This window comes from Mya arenaria, chromosome 8 (assembly GCF_026914265.1).
Source record: "Mya arenaria isolate MELC-2E11 chromosome 8, ASM2691426v1".
Lineage (NCBI taxonomy): Eukaryota > Metazoa > Mollusca > Bivalvia > Myida > Myidae > Mya > Mya arenaria.
Genome location: NC_069129.1, coordinates 45,567,872 through 45,584,348, shown reverse-complemented (window position 1 = coordinate 45,584,348; position 16,477 = coordinate 45,567,872). Strand labels below are relative to the sequence as shown.

Sequence of the window (16,477 nt, the reverse complement as noted above, 5' to 3'; positions counted from 1 at the left end):
TTGGAATGGATCGAAAATTCGACCTTCTGATGCGTTGGACAAAACATGATATTGTTAAGCGGAAGAAAAAGTTTGACAAGTTACTTAGCCATATTGAATTTCTTCAATTAAGCAATGCTATGATTGAAAGAGCAAGAGGTGATCCGTTTTTTGAATATAGCTACATGCTTCAATTAAGTAGCACATGCCTGGTTGATCATTCTGTTGCAATTATTTACAAAGTAAACATCAACAACGTAAATACTGACTTGATGATTGTATTTGATGAGCACAGCAAGGAATGGCACAAAGTTGAATCAAACATAGCATGTGCCTTTGAATGTGACTATACTCACGATCTCTTTGATGAAACAGTTTATCATGTTCTAAATGACGACAATGGTACAATTGAAAGTATCAATCCGGAATGCAATAGTCGTGTTTCATCTAGACTAGCTTTCACAAGCGCAAGTGATGATATTGAATTTTCTCGAGGATCAAAAATAAAACTGTGTCTTTCCAAAGGAATGTGCTATCAGATTAAACACAGCAGAATGGAAATAAGGAAACGAGTTTCACCACAAGGACATGTATTGGCCGATGACAGAACGAACGTGCCGTTAGATTTGCGAACATATAATTGTACGCGACGGTTGGAAACATTTTGTTTGTATGCAGGGAATTTGAACACCATGCACGGTTGCACGTCTATGACACCTGTTTTAAGTACGTTTCAATTTGACGTCATTGGGATATCTTGTTGGAATGAGCACGTGGCCATGCTATCAGACGATGAAGATTATCTTCTTCTCTACAACACCACTACATGCAGACTCATTCAGATCGACCTTGCCCTTGGATATGACAGAAAACTAACGTCCTGTAATGAAGGATTTCTGGTTTTCACTTGTCGAAAAGTTATTTGTATCATGAAACGTCCAGAAGATGAAACATTTCAAAGCGTTTCCGTTGATCTTTTTGATGAGTTTATTTACGAAAGATTTGAGATTTTCAACGATGCTAAAGATATTTATATCTACAAGGATGATTACATCACCGATAAATTCGTTCTTGGGAGAGCAAATATTAAAGAGGCCTTCACGATACCGCAAAAGTCAATCACATGGAAACTCGTTACACCGCCCGATATAGACATAGATTCAATTATATCAATAATGTCTGTAAAAATTCCAACAGTAAATGCTCGGTGCCATCTGCTTTGTCCATGTATACAATGTAAGCAAATTAGCAGAGGAATCAAGCGAAAAAGGATTATGCAGTGTTCATGTGGATTTTGCAATGCCAACGAAAGCAGTAACGACGACGCAGAGAACGCTTCAGAGGAAGAAAGTGATTGAATTGACATGATGATGTTCACTCGAAATAGCAATTGATATAGTTATTCTATAATGTCTGCTTTGACTATGTCCACACTGCAAATACGTTGATATGTGATTCAAACAATAAAGTTGCGACAGTACCGGTGTATATATGATTTCTTCCGTACCTTTGTCAGTATTAACTGTAATTCTACTGCTAAGCTCTTTTATAAAGATGATGTCATGATGATGTTCTTGGCTTGACTCTGTAGGTTTCATTGAACTACTGTTAAATTTAAGTTACAATGACAGAACGATTAAACGTTCAGTATTGTCTGTTACGCTATAAAGATGAAACTTTTCTCGTTGTTTCATGAAATGACGCCTTGTATTGTATTTTAATAGCCAGTCTCTAAATACACAAGTCGAAACAATACAACAGTTGTGTTCAATCCGCTAAATATTAAGCGAGTCTTGCGACCTATTGAAGTCTTGTTTCAATTGAAAAATACCCATTATAAGTGTGTACGCATCCTTGACAAACCAATTAATTATTTCATATAAACGAATTACTATATGGTAATTACTTATATTTAGATTATTATTTCAAAGGAACGTAAGCTTATATAATAGAATGGGCATATATTTACGAAATAGAAATAACAGTATTTCTTTAAGAAAATATATTTCTCATGAAACTTAACAAGATCCTTTCATTCATTTTAATATAAACATTTTTGTTATCATTGTCAGCATGTAAAACGTGCATCCTTAAGAGATCTTAAGGACGTTTCCTAAAAAAAACGTTGATTCTTTTTTAATTCAAGATTTCTTATCTTTAATATTACGCATGTTGTAGCATGTCCTATTAGCAAAAAACGTACATCGTAACAGGTGCGCAGTAAATGTGATACGATTGTGTTCGTATTAATCATTTTGCGTGCGTATCAATGTCGTGAGATTTTTTTTACTGCAAATACTTAAAATTCAAGTATAATGAATACAAAACATCATGACATAGTTATACAATTTAAGTTACTACTGACACCGTGCGTTGAGTAGATATGATTTAAATCCGTTATTCAGGTGTATTCGTTTATGGTCATAAAAAAGAAAAACGCACATGATATACATACTTTTTGAAAAAGAAAAGCCCGTTAGAACCAACGGTTATTCCACTTTATTTGATTGTAATAGCCGCGACGAATAGTTTATCAGATGACTAATCAAAGTCAACAATAAAAAATACATTATTAAGTGGACACAATTTATTGGACCATCCTGCAGGCAAGTATCATTCGGTTGAATATCATATTGTTAAGTTTACTTGATCATATTGTTATGTTGCCTTGATTATATTGTAGGATTAAAGACCACAATGGAAGTAAGAGTTTTCTGGGTCCCTTTTTGTTTTATCCTTAGTGCTGGTTGGTATGTCTTGGATCATCTATATATGCATGTATGTGGTATTGTAACATTTATCGTGCATGTTTGGATTGTTCAAACATCCCATGCCGAAATATATATATATATAGTAGTAGCCCCATATCCACTTTTGGACATACAATATATCAACACGTGCTCCTTTATCTATAACATCAAGAATCAAGAAACGAATTTCATTCCTGCCGAAAAAATAATGCTCTTCGAAGACAAAATAACTCTATGCATCATTTTAGGCATTTCATAAGTCAAAGCTTAATCCGAAATGCTGAAATCATAATTTGTATTCAAGTAGAAATTGTTTCAATACAAACGGTTAGGGAACAGATGACCATAAATCAGCGTATTGGTAATACTATTTCATTATATTGTAAACTGTGTTGTTTTCTTTTGACGTTAATTGTCTGTTTAGCATGTTTAGCTGCTGAGCTCTGTCCTGTAGTTGTCATAACGTAATACTCTTCACATCCAGCACCGCGAAAGTTCTCAAAAGTTGAGTTCACAACATTTGCTATCACGAACTTTGGTACGTCATGCCTCTTTTGTCATAATTTTCATATTCATGATCGTCAAATCGTTGTCTTAATTCCCTGCGGAACATTTGGTCTTATTTCAAAATGTATTGCTAAAGAAGTGACACATAATTTAACCTCTACCAGAATTGCAAGTAAATTTCACTTTAACAGCTTGTAAAAGAAACACAAAACATAATACATTCCATTTTCTTAATGTGACTGTTCGTTGGCTGCAAAATTGTTACCTGTGGCCTCTGCCAAAATATTTCGCCTTCGACTGAATATGGTAATCTGATAATGAAAATAGTGTCTGCATGCTCTATTTGGTAATAACTTACGCATATATTATCATTTTTGCAGTGTAATGTGACTTATATCAGCCTATTGACATAATGATCAACTTTTTTTGCATTCTAATTAAGATTGATAAGAACACCAGTCACGTAAGGTTAAAGGCAGTGCGATGGTGAACAAAGAGGGCGTATATTTATTGATATATCTACTTACTTCATTCAAATACTAATTCTTCTGAAATACATTTATGCGAAAAGAACACTAAGCATGTTAAAAGGTTAGCAGTATTAAAGAACATCGTTTATAAATGAATAAGGAATCCATAATTTACTGTACGTAGGCCTAGGTCATAAGGAAACTAAGAACTAATTATTACAAATTCAGATTTCGCAAAGATTAACAAAATTAATATTTTATTTCAACAAAATGAACCCTTCAAAAAATGTTTGCAGCCATCCCTTTATGAACGCTTTGGAAAAAGTTTAACATACACTCGCTGTAACTTTCTCATATGGACATCAAGACGACGTGTTGCGTGCAAGACCCGTGTCCCTACCTCTAAGGTCAAGGCCACATTTAGGTGTCTATTCACAATGGAATGCTGCATATAAGGACATAGAGTTTAGGTTGTCGTGTCCGGGCTGTAACTTTTTCTTGTATGGACATATTTTAAAATAACTTGCCACATGTGTTCGACATACCAAGACATACCAAGACCTATGGGTCAAAATTAATTATTCGAGTATAAACATTGCTTTAAATCATCAGAAGTCGTTTGATTTCATGTTAATCACCAACATCTTGATGTATCACGATTGATTAAATGCCTAGAGTAAATGTTTAATGTATTTTTCTAGCCTGTCACTGTGAGCATGCTCCGTGTTTTTGTTAACATTTTCCCAATATAATATACGTGTTAATTAAACAATTATGCACAAATTACCGTCATATATAGCAATTATATAATTGCACGGATGGACGATGAATTTATATAGCCGAGAGTATGCATAGCATATTCAATTAAAAAGGATTTTACGGTAATATATATATATATATATATATATATATATATATATATATATATATATATATATATATATATATATATATATATATATATATATATATATATATATATATATATATATATATATATATATATATATATATATATAGGTCAATTTACCAAAACGGTTCAACATTTATGTGTGCACTCTGTGATAGTTGTGGAAAAATACAAATAAACAATTAAGTTGAGTTCATTTTAAATGCAAATTGTATTCTAAAAAAATAATTGACAATGGAAGAAAAAATAATTAGGAAACACAATATACGAAAATGAGATATCTTACCACCGAAATGATCGTATTTTTGATGTCAGTATTAGCCAACGAAGGCAGGAAGATGTATAACTTCAGTATTGAGTTTGATTTTTTTCTTGGCGGCCACGGACGTTCTCGAACGCCATGGCGTTCACGGGCATCGCATGCTTCGACGCTATATTTGATACAGTGATACTCAAGTTACGGACAACGTATGTCTCCTAGATAGAGTCAAACTCTCGATTCTAGGAGTCCTGTATTCTAACGATGGTGGATCTGACAGTATGGAATTTACAATAAATAATAAAAAAATATAGAAAATATCACAACTGTTTTCATATGATTGTTCGTCTGGTGGAGAATTTTGGAAAGATAGGCTCTAAAGTTGAAATACCTGCTGGAAAACATGAAGTTAGGATAAACGTGAAGGACTAAGATTGCTTTTACTGTGGTGTGAATCTAAAATGTATTTCTCTATACGTCATACATTGTGTTCCATACTCGTTGGCGGACGATGGATGCTTGGATATAATTATTGTGTTCGAATATAAAAAAACCCCAAATTAGTAATAACAAATAATGCATCTTTTTTTTAGAAAAACTTTTCAATACAGAACATAATATTTTTATAACGAAAATGAACGACAATCTGTGAATATTTTACTATGCCATTTTCCAATGTATAATATTGTGCGAACTGCCTGTATTCGTAAAATAAGATAAGGAAAACATAGAAACCACTAATGTGACAAACACACAATTAATCTGAAGAACGCGCCTTATGTATTTTAGAAAACTCCATTTTAACGACAATTAAACTTAAAGCAAAACATACCTATTCACATTAGACTTTAAGGGCAATGACAAGAAATCATTATTTAAATATTATAGCTTTATACTTAGTTTATTGTTGCACTGACAATACATCAGTATTTAAATACTAATGTTGTCTGTATTTTTATATAGGATAGACTGACAAAAAATGAGTGTTTGAGTGATATTGCTGTATAATCATACAATTCACTGACAGTGTTTGGATAGTATTGTTGCATATTTAAAAAGTACGCTGAAAACAATCGGTCATAACTATTAAACGGAAATATCTAAAAACGATTGATGCACACAGAAAAAAGTAATAAATGTTTGAAGGGAAGAGGCAAATAACGAGTGAGTGTCATTCAAAAAAGAGCAAGTACTTGGACAATGAATTATTAACACCCAAATACAATTTGATATTCTAAATAGCATACTCGACGTAAGACCGATTAGACATATTACATGCAATCAGAATAACAATAATTGCTAAAAATTTAAGATGGAAATTCCAGTATAAATACCTCACATAGGCTTTTTCTGATATGTCCGGATGCTGACCCTGCAGCTCGTTCAATTAATAGTACTTCCTACGAAGTGATAAGCATATATGATAGGAATAGGAAGTAACTATGTTCATCAATTAATGTGTCTAACATATCCAGCGGACTTGTCCTCAAATTAGGGCATGCCATTTTAATAAGCAGTCTTATCACAAACCTTGCAATTATAGTTTTATTTCTGAATATAACCTTCGAAATAGTTAGAGATGACCAGTAACTTGTTTTTCAAAGCAAACTACCTGAAACGTAGTTAAGATTGCCATTGAAGCTAAATCTCTTAATTATATATTAGATTGTGTCATTTTTGTTTTCACACAAACCGTTGGAATCATATTTCTGGTTCATTTTATGCACATTTAACAGCGACTGACTAAAAACCTATATTGATGCATATTTGACATTTCTATTAAAAGTTGAAACTTGCTATTTCAGCATTGCATGTCTCGTGTATTGTGCCGTGTCAATAAGTTACTTGTCTCAATTTAAGTTATGACTTGGGTGTTTACCTACACGACATATTTCGATATTTAAAACGTGATATGAATCTTATTTGATGGATGCCTTATTTATTATTTAAAAGTAAATAAGTTCACTGACTTGCAAACATTATTCAACATTGAGAGAGCTAAAAGTCAAACAAAATGTAAACAGTTTCAAAATAATGTTTTTAACGCGTTTTAAAGGGATTAGATAGTGAATTTCGAAAAAGTTAAGGGACTCAACGAATGAAGCGTTGGCGAACAATACTTGGTCTGATTGGCCAGTATTTACTGTAGGCTGTAGTATTAAATAAGTTCCAAACAGCTGCAATGTCTTCGTTTTGTCGCGAAGGGAACAAACGAACAGGAAGCGTAGAAAAAATGAAGGCTATTTGTTAATATAAGTTTAAGATCGTAATCTATTTAACGAGTGGTCATAGACAAACCATTCTCACGAGTTGCCCTCTAAATAGTGACACATTTTAATTTGATACATACTCACGCTTTCATAATTTCTTTCCCCGATTGAGACTCTTTTGTTCAAAACGGACATTGAATTAAGGGCCTTGTAAGGTAATATTTAGTTGCATACAAAGGTATTGATACTAAAGAATTGTGAAATAAACATGTTTACCTCTCTTCTGAAGTAATATACCATCTCGTATATGTAGTGTGACAAAATCGTCTCATCCATCATATGAAATTTTGGTATATGATTTCATTTGAAGGTCAAGATAAGTTTAATTAACAAAAGAAAATCTTATTTAATTATTTGAACGACCATTAAATGTGTTAATAAACATTTCGGTTTAAACTAAAGCAATCGTGATTTGTGCGGACGACCCCGAAGTAAATGTTTGACAGAGTGAGCAATTCGAGGCTAGTGGGGTCAACATTCAACTATAGGCATATCAGTGAAAGGTTGCTTACATTCATAGACATTTCTCTGAAATATTTTAATAGCTGTATTGAATCATGTACCACTTTCTTCTATACAATTATTTTAACATTTGAGATATCAATTAAATGAAGTTTGGTATCATACTACCCGTACTAATAAGGTTCCTGGACTGTGTAAAACATCTTATTTTCATCCCCTCTGTAGCAACTTAAATACAGTTTAAATTAAGCTCAAACGACGTTCACTTAGCTTCAAACATATAGCATATCAAGGGAGGTAATACTGGGTCAAATGGACACTTTGTTATGGTTTTCCAAATGGTAACAAATAGATAGTACCATCATCCCATTTTTTACTTCTCCGTATTATTTTATTCTAAAATATCATGGTTTGTAAATGGAGGCAATTTGGGAAAATATCAAAGAGGTTTGGTTCTTAAAATGCGATTAAGTAGACATTTTCAAATATTAATTTTCAACATGCGTTTACATAATTCAATGATATAAATTTAGATAATTATGGATTTCTTATGTCTAATGTCATTGTTGAAATCACACCTATATCCACTCTATACGTGTCTATATGACGCTGGAAGGACTGGAATGTTTTAAAAAAAACTCTGTGAAACAAACGAATAAAAGATAATACGCATTCTCTAAAGGATTTTACGCACATTTAAATTACTGTTTAATCAAATTCAGATGCCATCATGCGTAATACCTAGTAACTTTTTAAACATTTTTACATGCCATTATTCCATATAACTGTTGTATAAAGTTCACATATCATTATGCCCAATAACTAACTGTTAAAGCAAGTGAATATTATATTATGAGTATATCATTATTCCTAATAACTGACAGTTTTATTAATTTAAGCTGTCAACATGCACAATTTCTTAGTTTCGGAGCAAGGAAAGTTTTCGGGTCCAGATACTGTAAAAAAAGATTGAGTTAATGGAAGTCGCTGCTGTATGTCCGTCTCTTCCTGCTATCATTAATAACTCTCACAAATGAAACAGCTCCAGATCAGTGAAACATGTAATTTGTTTTGCTTTCACCAAGCAAAATGACCATCTAATACGTTGCACAAAAATATTTGTTTATTGGTAAAGTGATATAGTAAATAAAATCACAACTACAGTTTTCTCATGTTTCAACCAAAATCATCTGAATAACATTCATTAAAATTGTAAAGAATTGCAATATGTTTTCTGTGATATATTGTACACATTTAACACTGTTTGACATTTTGATATCATCTTCGAACTCAAGTGCAATCGAACAACAGGTCAACTTCACACTCGCTTGGAAGAGTATCTTTCCGATAGATGAGAGTGTTGAATAGTTTGATTGCACTCTTGTCACCATTTTGATATCTGTTGGCGGTCCATAAGGCTCAATCCTTGGTCTATGTGTATGTCTTTTATACATCAATGATATTGTCACTGAAATACAATCAAGGTTTTTGCAGACGGTTCCAAAAAAAGTCACTTGACCACAAATGCAAACACCAGTAGTATTTTGGTCGTTAAAGTGACATAATGCAAAAAAAGAATGCATTGTTTTGTCTTTCGATTGATGTATTGGTCACCATTAATGTCTGCATAGTTTCCGAGAACACTTCAATGCAAATAGTGTCCAGGAATGCAAACGCACGTAGGTAGTATTAAAAGGTCATAGCTTTAGACAAAAGCCACATTTTTTTCAAATGTGTTCCTTTTAATTGCTCAATAATGGTTTTTATTGTTTTATGAATATTTTGTGCGATGCAATTTGTTTAAAAATGCATTTCAAATTTCGCAAACGCACGTTGGCATTTTCATAAGGCAAACGTACGTAGTCTCCATAAAATGGCGAACCCACGTAGGCCTCTTATAATAAAGAACTTATATGTCGTTAGTCTTCAAAAACTGAAAATGTGTTCAAGATATTGAAGATATTCATCAGCATTATTATTAAATATCCATTATAAAGAAAGTTATATAGATTTATGATACGTAACAATTCAAAACCTCAATTATATCGAATCAATCTCCATAAAGAAGTAGCCATTAATTTTTTTTTTTAATTAATCCATTTACTTTTTGCAGAAGAAATTACGTATGTAAGGGATTTCTGTTTACTAAGGGCCAGTTTTATAAAAAAGTTCTTACGAACTAGACCCGAAATCTACGATCACTTCGTACAAACTTGCGTACGAAGATTTCTGCGACCGTTTTATTAACGCTTTCGTACATCATTTCGTACGAACACTTCGTACGAAAGCTTCGTACTTAATTTACTCTTCAAAAGGAGGAAGAAACAGACGAAAATGTAAACAAACCGTAGATGTGAGTATACTAAAAATATATCGCAAAAAGTGATTTGATCTGCTTCGCTTTTCGAAAAATCAAAGTAGATATTTACTATTTATTTTAATAAATATAGTGGGTGGTAACCTTTTGTCGAATACGGTTGCTACGGCAAGGTTTGACCCGTTTAAACAGCTGTTTCCTGTGTCACATTGCAATATTTTTAGGTTATGACACATTTCGATACCATTCAATTATATTCATTTCTTATCGCTTGTACTGTGTATAATAATTATTATTGCGTTAACATGTTAAATAATCACATCCCAAAAGGTATACTTGTCAGTACTGTACTATTACGTTCGTTAACTCTTTGTTCTCTTCGATTCAAAAACCCGGAAGTACAAATTTAAGAAAGAGTTTAGTTAGCGCATATTATTTGAACTGTTTCCTTAAGATATGTAAGTTTACACACTCAAATATGTTTTAATACACAATTCCATATACTAACCAGTATACAAATGATATTTGTCATTATAAATTGGTATCTCTACAGTATACAGTAACCTTTGTTTGTTATTGATATGATTTATTAAGTTTTTCATTGCAGGCAATCTTTTGAAAGAAAAGCTCAGTCATCAGAGATGCAGTGTTGCAGCCCTGAAAAGCATTGGGTATGACTGTATATCTCAGCATATGATTAAACCAACTATTGCATACACTATGCAAACAGTAATCAGGGAGTAGGATTATTAACAGTAATCAGGGAGTAGGATTATTTTTTTTTATTATTGTTATTGGACCCAGTCTTTCAAAAACACATGCAATTGCCATTAAAACATATTATGAAATAAGAAAATACTTGCTACGGCTTCTTGTAAACTACCGCTTTTTTACCAATATATATAACCATAATTAATACAAAATATCACTGTCACAGGTCTTCCAGCGGTCCTACTTTTCCTACTTTTTTAACAGCTTCCTAATTTTTTCTAAAAAACTCCTACTATTCCTACTTTTTTGAAAATAAAGTCCGCAAAAATATTGAAGTTGATGATCTTTGTGCAAGTTTTATTTGCAGAAAATGAACAAAAGATGTCAAACTGGCTGGTTTCTGTTGTTGTAAGGTGTGGCAACATGTTCCACTTTGACGTGCATCATCTTTTCACCCACACAGTTTAGCAACAAAAACCGACCAAGCATCATTCACTAAAATATTCAATGTGGCATATAGAATGGTATGATTTTGCATTAAAAACATTTCCTCTAGGTAAGTAAATAGCTATTAATAATTACATATTTAACCACAAATATTCCCACTTTTCCTACTTTTTTGTAAAACAATATTCCTACTTTTTTCCTACTTTTTTGTTAGTGGCTGCTGGAAGGCCTGCTGTCAGTGCAGTCATTTCATTTGAATTTGAGGTATGGCTTTTACAAAACAAATTTGTACTGTAGTGTTTGTTTTTTTATCTCTTAAGATAAATGTGTACTTTTACAAGAAATAATATCAATAATTGTATTTGAAAAAAATGGTAGACCATTTTTTTTATTTTACAAACAACTTTCACGTTTTATGGATAATAGTAAAGATTTATGTATCTTCTATTTCACAGGTGCCCATCATAGAGTGCTTCTCTTTGCCTGCAATCAGGATACATCAACTGACCTTTGAACTTTGTTTTCCAACTTGGGATTCAAACACATGCCCTCTTGGGTAGGAGAAAGTCAGACAAACACCTGTGGCTATATCACTACACTTCTCTCAGTAGCTCTATGAGTGATCATGATGTGAAATAAAATAAAATGCAGTCATCTTTTTGTCATATTAAATAAGTTATGAAAAAATAAAATATTTCAAACATTTTATTCATTCTTTTTTTTGACAAACAGTATCAATAAACATATATGTATACCAATAGACAAAGAAATTATTGGCAAAGAATGGGCACAAAAATATGATAATATTGAAGTTGGAGATTTATTGTTAATATTGATTTTAATGTGACAGAAAATGCCCCAGTTTGCCAAAAAGCATTGAATATCAAATGACAAGGCTTGGATTTACAAAATTCTGCCCAAAAGAGTATAGATTTGTGAGTTGCTGTTATTTGTTCATAAAAGACATGATATATAAATCAAAGTTTAAAAAAAAACATGTTGCAAACATAAAACAGTGGTGGATCTGATGTTATGTTGAAATTATATACTTGTATATAAGCTATTTAAACTGTACATGAGCAGATTCTTATGGAAATATGAGCTTTAAGTATTACCTTATTCCAAAATGGTGACCTAGAAGGTTTAGTTCCTTGTATTGGTCAATGTTATATTGTTCACTTAACAGCTTGAGGTAAATGCAAGATATAATTCAGTCAAGTTCATAAACTGCTCAACAGTTATAATCATAAACCCTTCGTCTCGATATGGTGTACATTTGTGTGAAGTTATATCAAATCCCTCAAAAGGTTAAAGAGACATGGAGCAGACACAATTTGTGACAGACGGACAGACAGACAACTCGAGCCAAAACAATTAGTCTATTTCAGGAGGAGACATACTTAGCCAAATGGTTCATGAGAAGAAGTCATTGGAAATAATTTATAAAAAGTACAATAAACAGGCAGTCACAAAAGTTAACATGAACACTAACTTAGGCTTAGGCGAGCTGGATGAAAAATGTCTTAAACAAAATATTTGAGAAGTTGCCCAAAATGTTACAGCTACATGTAAGAAATGAGCCAAGTATCAATAAAAAATGTCTTATTATGCACACCAGTTATTACATTGACAGAGACATTTTTCCTTTGAAGTATTTATAAAAATGGAGTCAGTAGCTGAGTTCTTAGATGACATAACAGTGCAGTATGTTGGTTATAAAATTTGTTTCCTTTTTACATGATATGCCAGCATGTATAAAGATGGTCTCTACTTTCTGTATAGAGTCAACATCAAAGTCCACAGTAAATAGCTTCATGTGAGTTGCACGAAGACTTAATTTTCAAGTTTAAACAATTTACTATGTTGAAATGATGTAAATAGTTGCTCAGATCACAGCAAGAGCAAACTGAATGAGTCCATTGACAGTGTTAAAACAGTTTCTGTTTGAAGGTTGTTCAACTCACACACAATCCTTTGATGTTTATAAGATGGTGGCATAAATTGTTTTATGAATTCTGTCCTTGAAAAGTCTTTGGTTGTCTCAAGTATCACCTTGAAAAACAGTTAAGATGAATTTTGTAGAGATTGGAAAGTCTACTGCTCTTTCGGTAACTTTCATTCTTGCTTCTAAAGTACGTGTGACATGGCGATGAGTCTCTGAAACGAAAAACAAAAATTATTTAAGAGCAAAAAAAACAATGATAAAATAAAAAAAATGAGTAGAGATACATGATATTTCACACTTACACCTTTTAACAGTCACAGAATATTTCACAGAGCCACTTGTAAAATATGTATAATAAAACATCTGTTGTTTTCTCAGTTAGATAAAGGGTACAACTCAAAATCTTTGACAACAGACTTTTCTGCTAGAAATCATTAAAAACCCTTTTTATTTCTATTGTTTTCTTTAAGGCTGCACTCTCACAGATTAACAGTTTTGATAATATTTTATCTTTTGTCCTGGAATGAGAAGTTTGTGTAAATATCTGAAAACCAGCGATACAAGAATGCTGACAAAAGATTTTATCGCAGTTTTTCATATTTCTGTTCGCAAATTAATGTTATTGAAAAATGCATAAAACATCAATTTTTGAAAATAGATATGAAAACTTGCAATCCGATTTTTTTTCAGCAGTCTTATATCACTTGTTGCTATGCATTTTCACAAAAGTTTGCTTGTACCATGACAAAAAATAGAAAAAGTTGTTGAAATGTTCAATCTGTGAGAGTGCAGCTTTAAAGCCAAGCAAACAGTATTAGCATAGGTACTAGTGTTGGGAATTGGTTGCAATTTTACCTACGATGATCGGTTCCACTCAAGTAACCGACTATCGATAGTACAATCGGTTTTTAAAATATAAGATAGTACCTGAGTTGTAGTTTTATTCATGTACAGTATTAAACTCTTAATCATTATATGCATATACCTTATGTCTATGATTGTTATTAAGTGTTGTTGTATAAAAAATAGTTCATTTTCTTGCTCATTGTGGCTTTCATCAGCCATTTTGTTAAAGATAACATCTGGACACTTACTAATTATTATTATTTTTTTTTTTTTTCAATAATCGATTATAACCATATACTATCGATTGTCGCCGATTTCAGACCAAACCAATCGATTTTCGGAACATCACTTATAGTTATATATATCCAGTGATGTGGATCATTCCATATATATGCTGCACATCTTTAGTATAATAAATATAGAATGTGCATTAAACTATATGCATGATAAGCTTAAAAGTTTTATATTAAAATTGAGATTTGGTAAAAAAAGGACTGTAAATACATACATAATTCACGATTTCCACTTGATTTGCACTTGTTGTGTATTTACTTTTATCTTGCTTATAAATACCACAAGTAAACCGGGTATATGGAAATTTAGTTACCCATCCAGAAACCCGCAGTTCTGTAAAACAATCAGATCCGCCTAGTTACCAGCATCTTGGATCCATGTGAAGATCTGTAATAAAAAAATGAATAATTTATTTATTTATAAACAGGCTGTTTTCTTTCTGAATCTTAAAATATGGTTGACATATTTCTTTAAATGCAAGGTGGTTTCTGTTTTAATAAAACCATTGATTGAGCTCAAGTATTTTATCAGTCGTGGGGTTCAAGATCTGAACCTGTCCCACTTTTACACCTAGGTTTACCGTACTAATATTATACCGTTCATGAGTGTGTCCCAGTACTAGCCCACACAGGTCAGATTGCTTGCAAATTAAGTTATCAGGAACAGTTTGTAGAGCTGGTCGAACAATTCAACTGCAAGCATTAAGTTATTTGGAGTTCTAAGGGCCTGTTAGCCAAGATGATAGAGCACGCAACTTGCAAACAGGGAGTCCCCAGTCCAATACCCGTTACTAGCTGCACTCTTTTCAGAATCGCAAATTGAAAAAAAAATGAAGTTTGGCACAAACAGGTCTCCCAACTTTGACCATCAGAGCTTATGCTAACCTTCTGGCTGCTCTGGGTATTTTAAAGAATACTTTTTGACCCACCCCCACCCCCCGCATACCATACCCCGGGCAACTATTAAATTTATAAGCTTCAATGTTGATTTAGAATTTCTTATTCACTATTTCACTATTAGAGACATGAAAATCTTGTAAATATAAGTCTTAAATCGCAATCTGCTATAGACAAATGATAAAAACGTTGACAGATGGATGAAATAACAGATCAGTGTAAACACTCTCATACAAGCAGTCTGCTTTAGCTTGTTTGTTTCACTTAAAACACCATAAAATTCACATACCATGAGTTTGTTGGTTGGATAGTATTTCAGTCTAAAATTCCAGTGTTTTTATCACAAAAAAACTCTTGAAATGCATTGAAATAAGTGCATTTTGTTTTTAAAAACATTTTGACAGTTTGAGCGAGGTTGCGTCCCCTGAAAATTTAGTCAAAACGGCGTCGTAACGATTTGTTAATTTACTCACCGGGTTGCAGATTCCACAGAATCGTCTTCTGTCTTGAAATTGGCTGTTGGTTTTGTTAAAATACGCCATAATAAATGAAAGATCGCCACTTTAAAATATTTATGTTGTTGTGGCGGCAATTTTTTAAGTGTATGAAGTTCGTACGCCACCCGCTTTCGTAGAAATTTTCGTAGATCTACGAAAAACAGGTGCTTGTTCGTACGAAAAAAATCTTAATAAAACGGCTTAACGGTCTAAAATACTTCGTACGAAGTTCGTACGCAAAAAAGACTTCGTACGAAGTTTAATAAAACTGGCCCTTATAAGTCTTCATTTTCTTTCAATGAAAAGAGAGAAAAATGCAACATATTGTGATTACACATGTTGTTTACCTGGGAAGGTAATCGGCACATACTGTTAAAGCGTCAAAAGCGGGGTAAAAGATCATTAGCGAAACAGTGAAGAATATCAAATTGATATTTTCAGTGATTGAAACAGTGCAATGATCATGCTATATTCCACTGATAATTTTCTATAAACCACCGGAAAGTATATAATAGGGTAGTTTATGCACATAAAACAGATTATTATTTTACGTTTAAAGATGGTATTTATGAATGTTTTGACTTAATTGCTTTTTTAACGATTGATATCGATGTGCTTAACAAATTATAAATTATACCGGTACGCGAACTTCAAAGGGTTTACATTACTATCAACCTTGGTTTGACATCTTTAATGGATTTGATTACTTTGATATTAATAACACACACTCATGCATCAACCTTATAGTTTCATTTATTCAAATTACAAATGCTACCAGCAGTATATGCATACTAATACCTTACCAAGTTATAACAATTAAGATAAAATTAACTAAATCTAATGAATTGACAACAATAATTGTATATTTAAATTAGCCAAATAGAAAAACGAAAATCGTATGCATTATGAATGATAAT

The 16,477-nt window shown here is 32.3% G+C and overlaps 1 protein-coding gene across 1 annotated transcript in view; it reads left to right on the top strand.

The window, feature by feature from the left end:
- Positions 1-1,459, top strand: part of LOC128242564 (uncharacterized) — a 5,171-nt gene extending 3,712 nt beyond the window's left edge. The window contains exon 3 of the mRNA XM_052959757.1: positions 1-1,459. This exon is cut by the window's left edge and continues 354 nt beyond it. Within this exon, the coding sequence (XP_052815717.1) occupies positions 1-1,337 (1,337 nt within the window). The 3' untranslated portion in view covers positions 1,338-1,459.
- Positions 1,460-16,477: the final 15,018 nt, after the last annotated feature.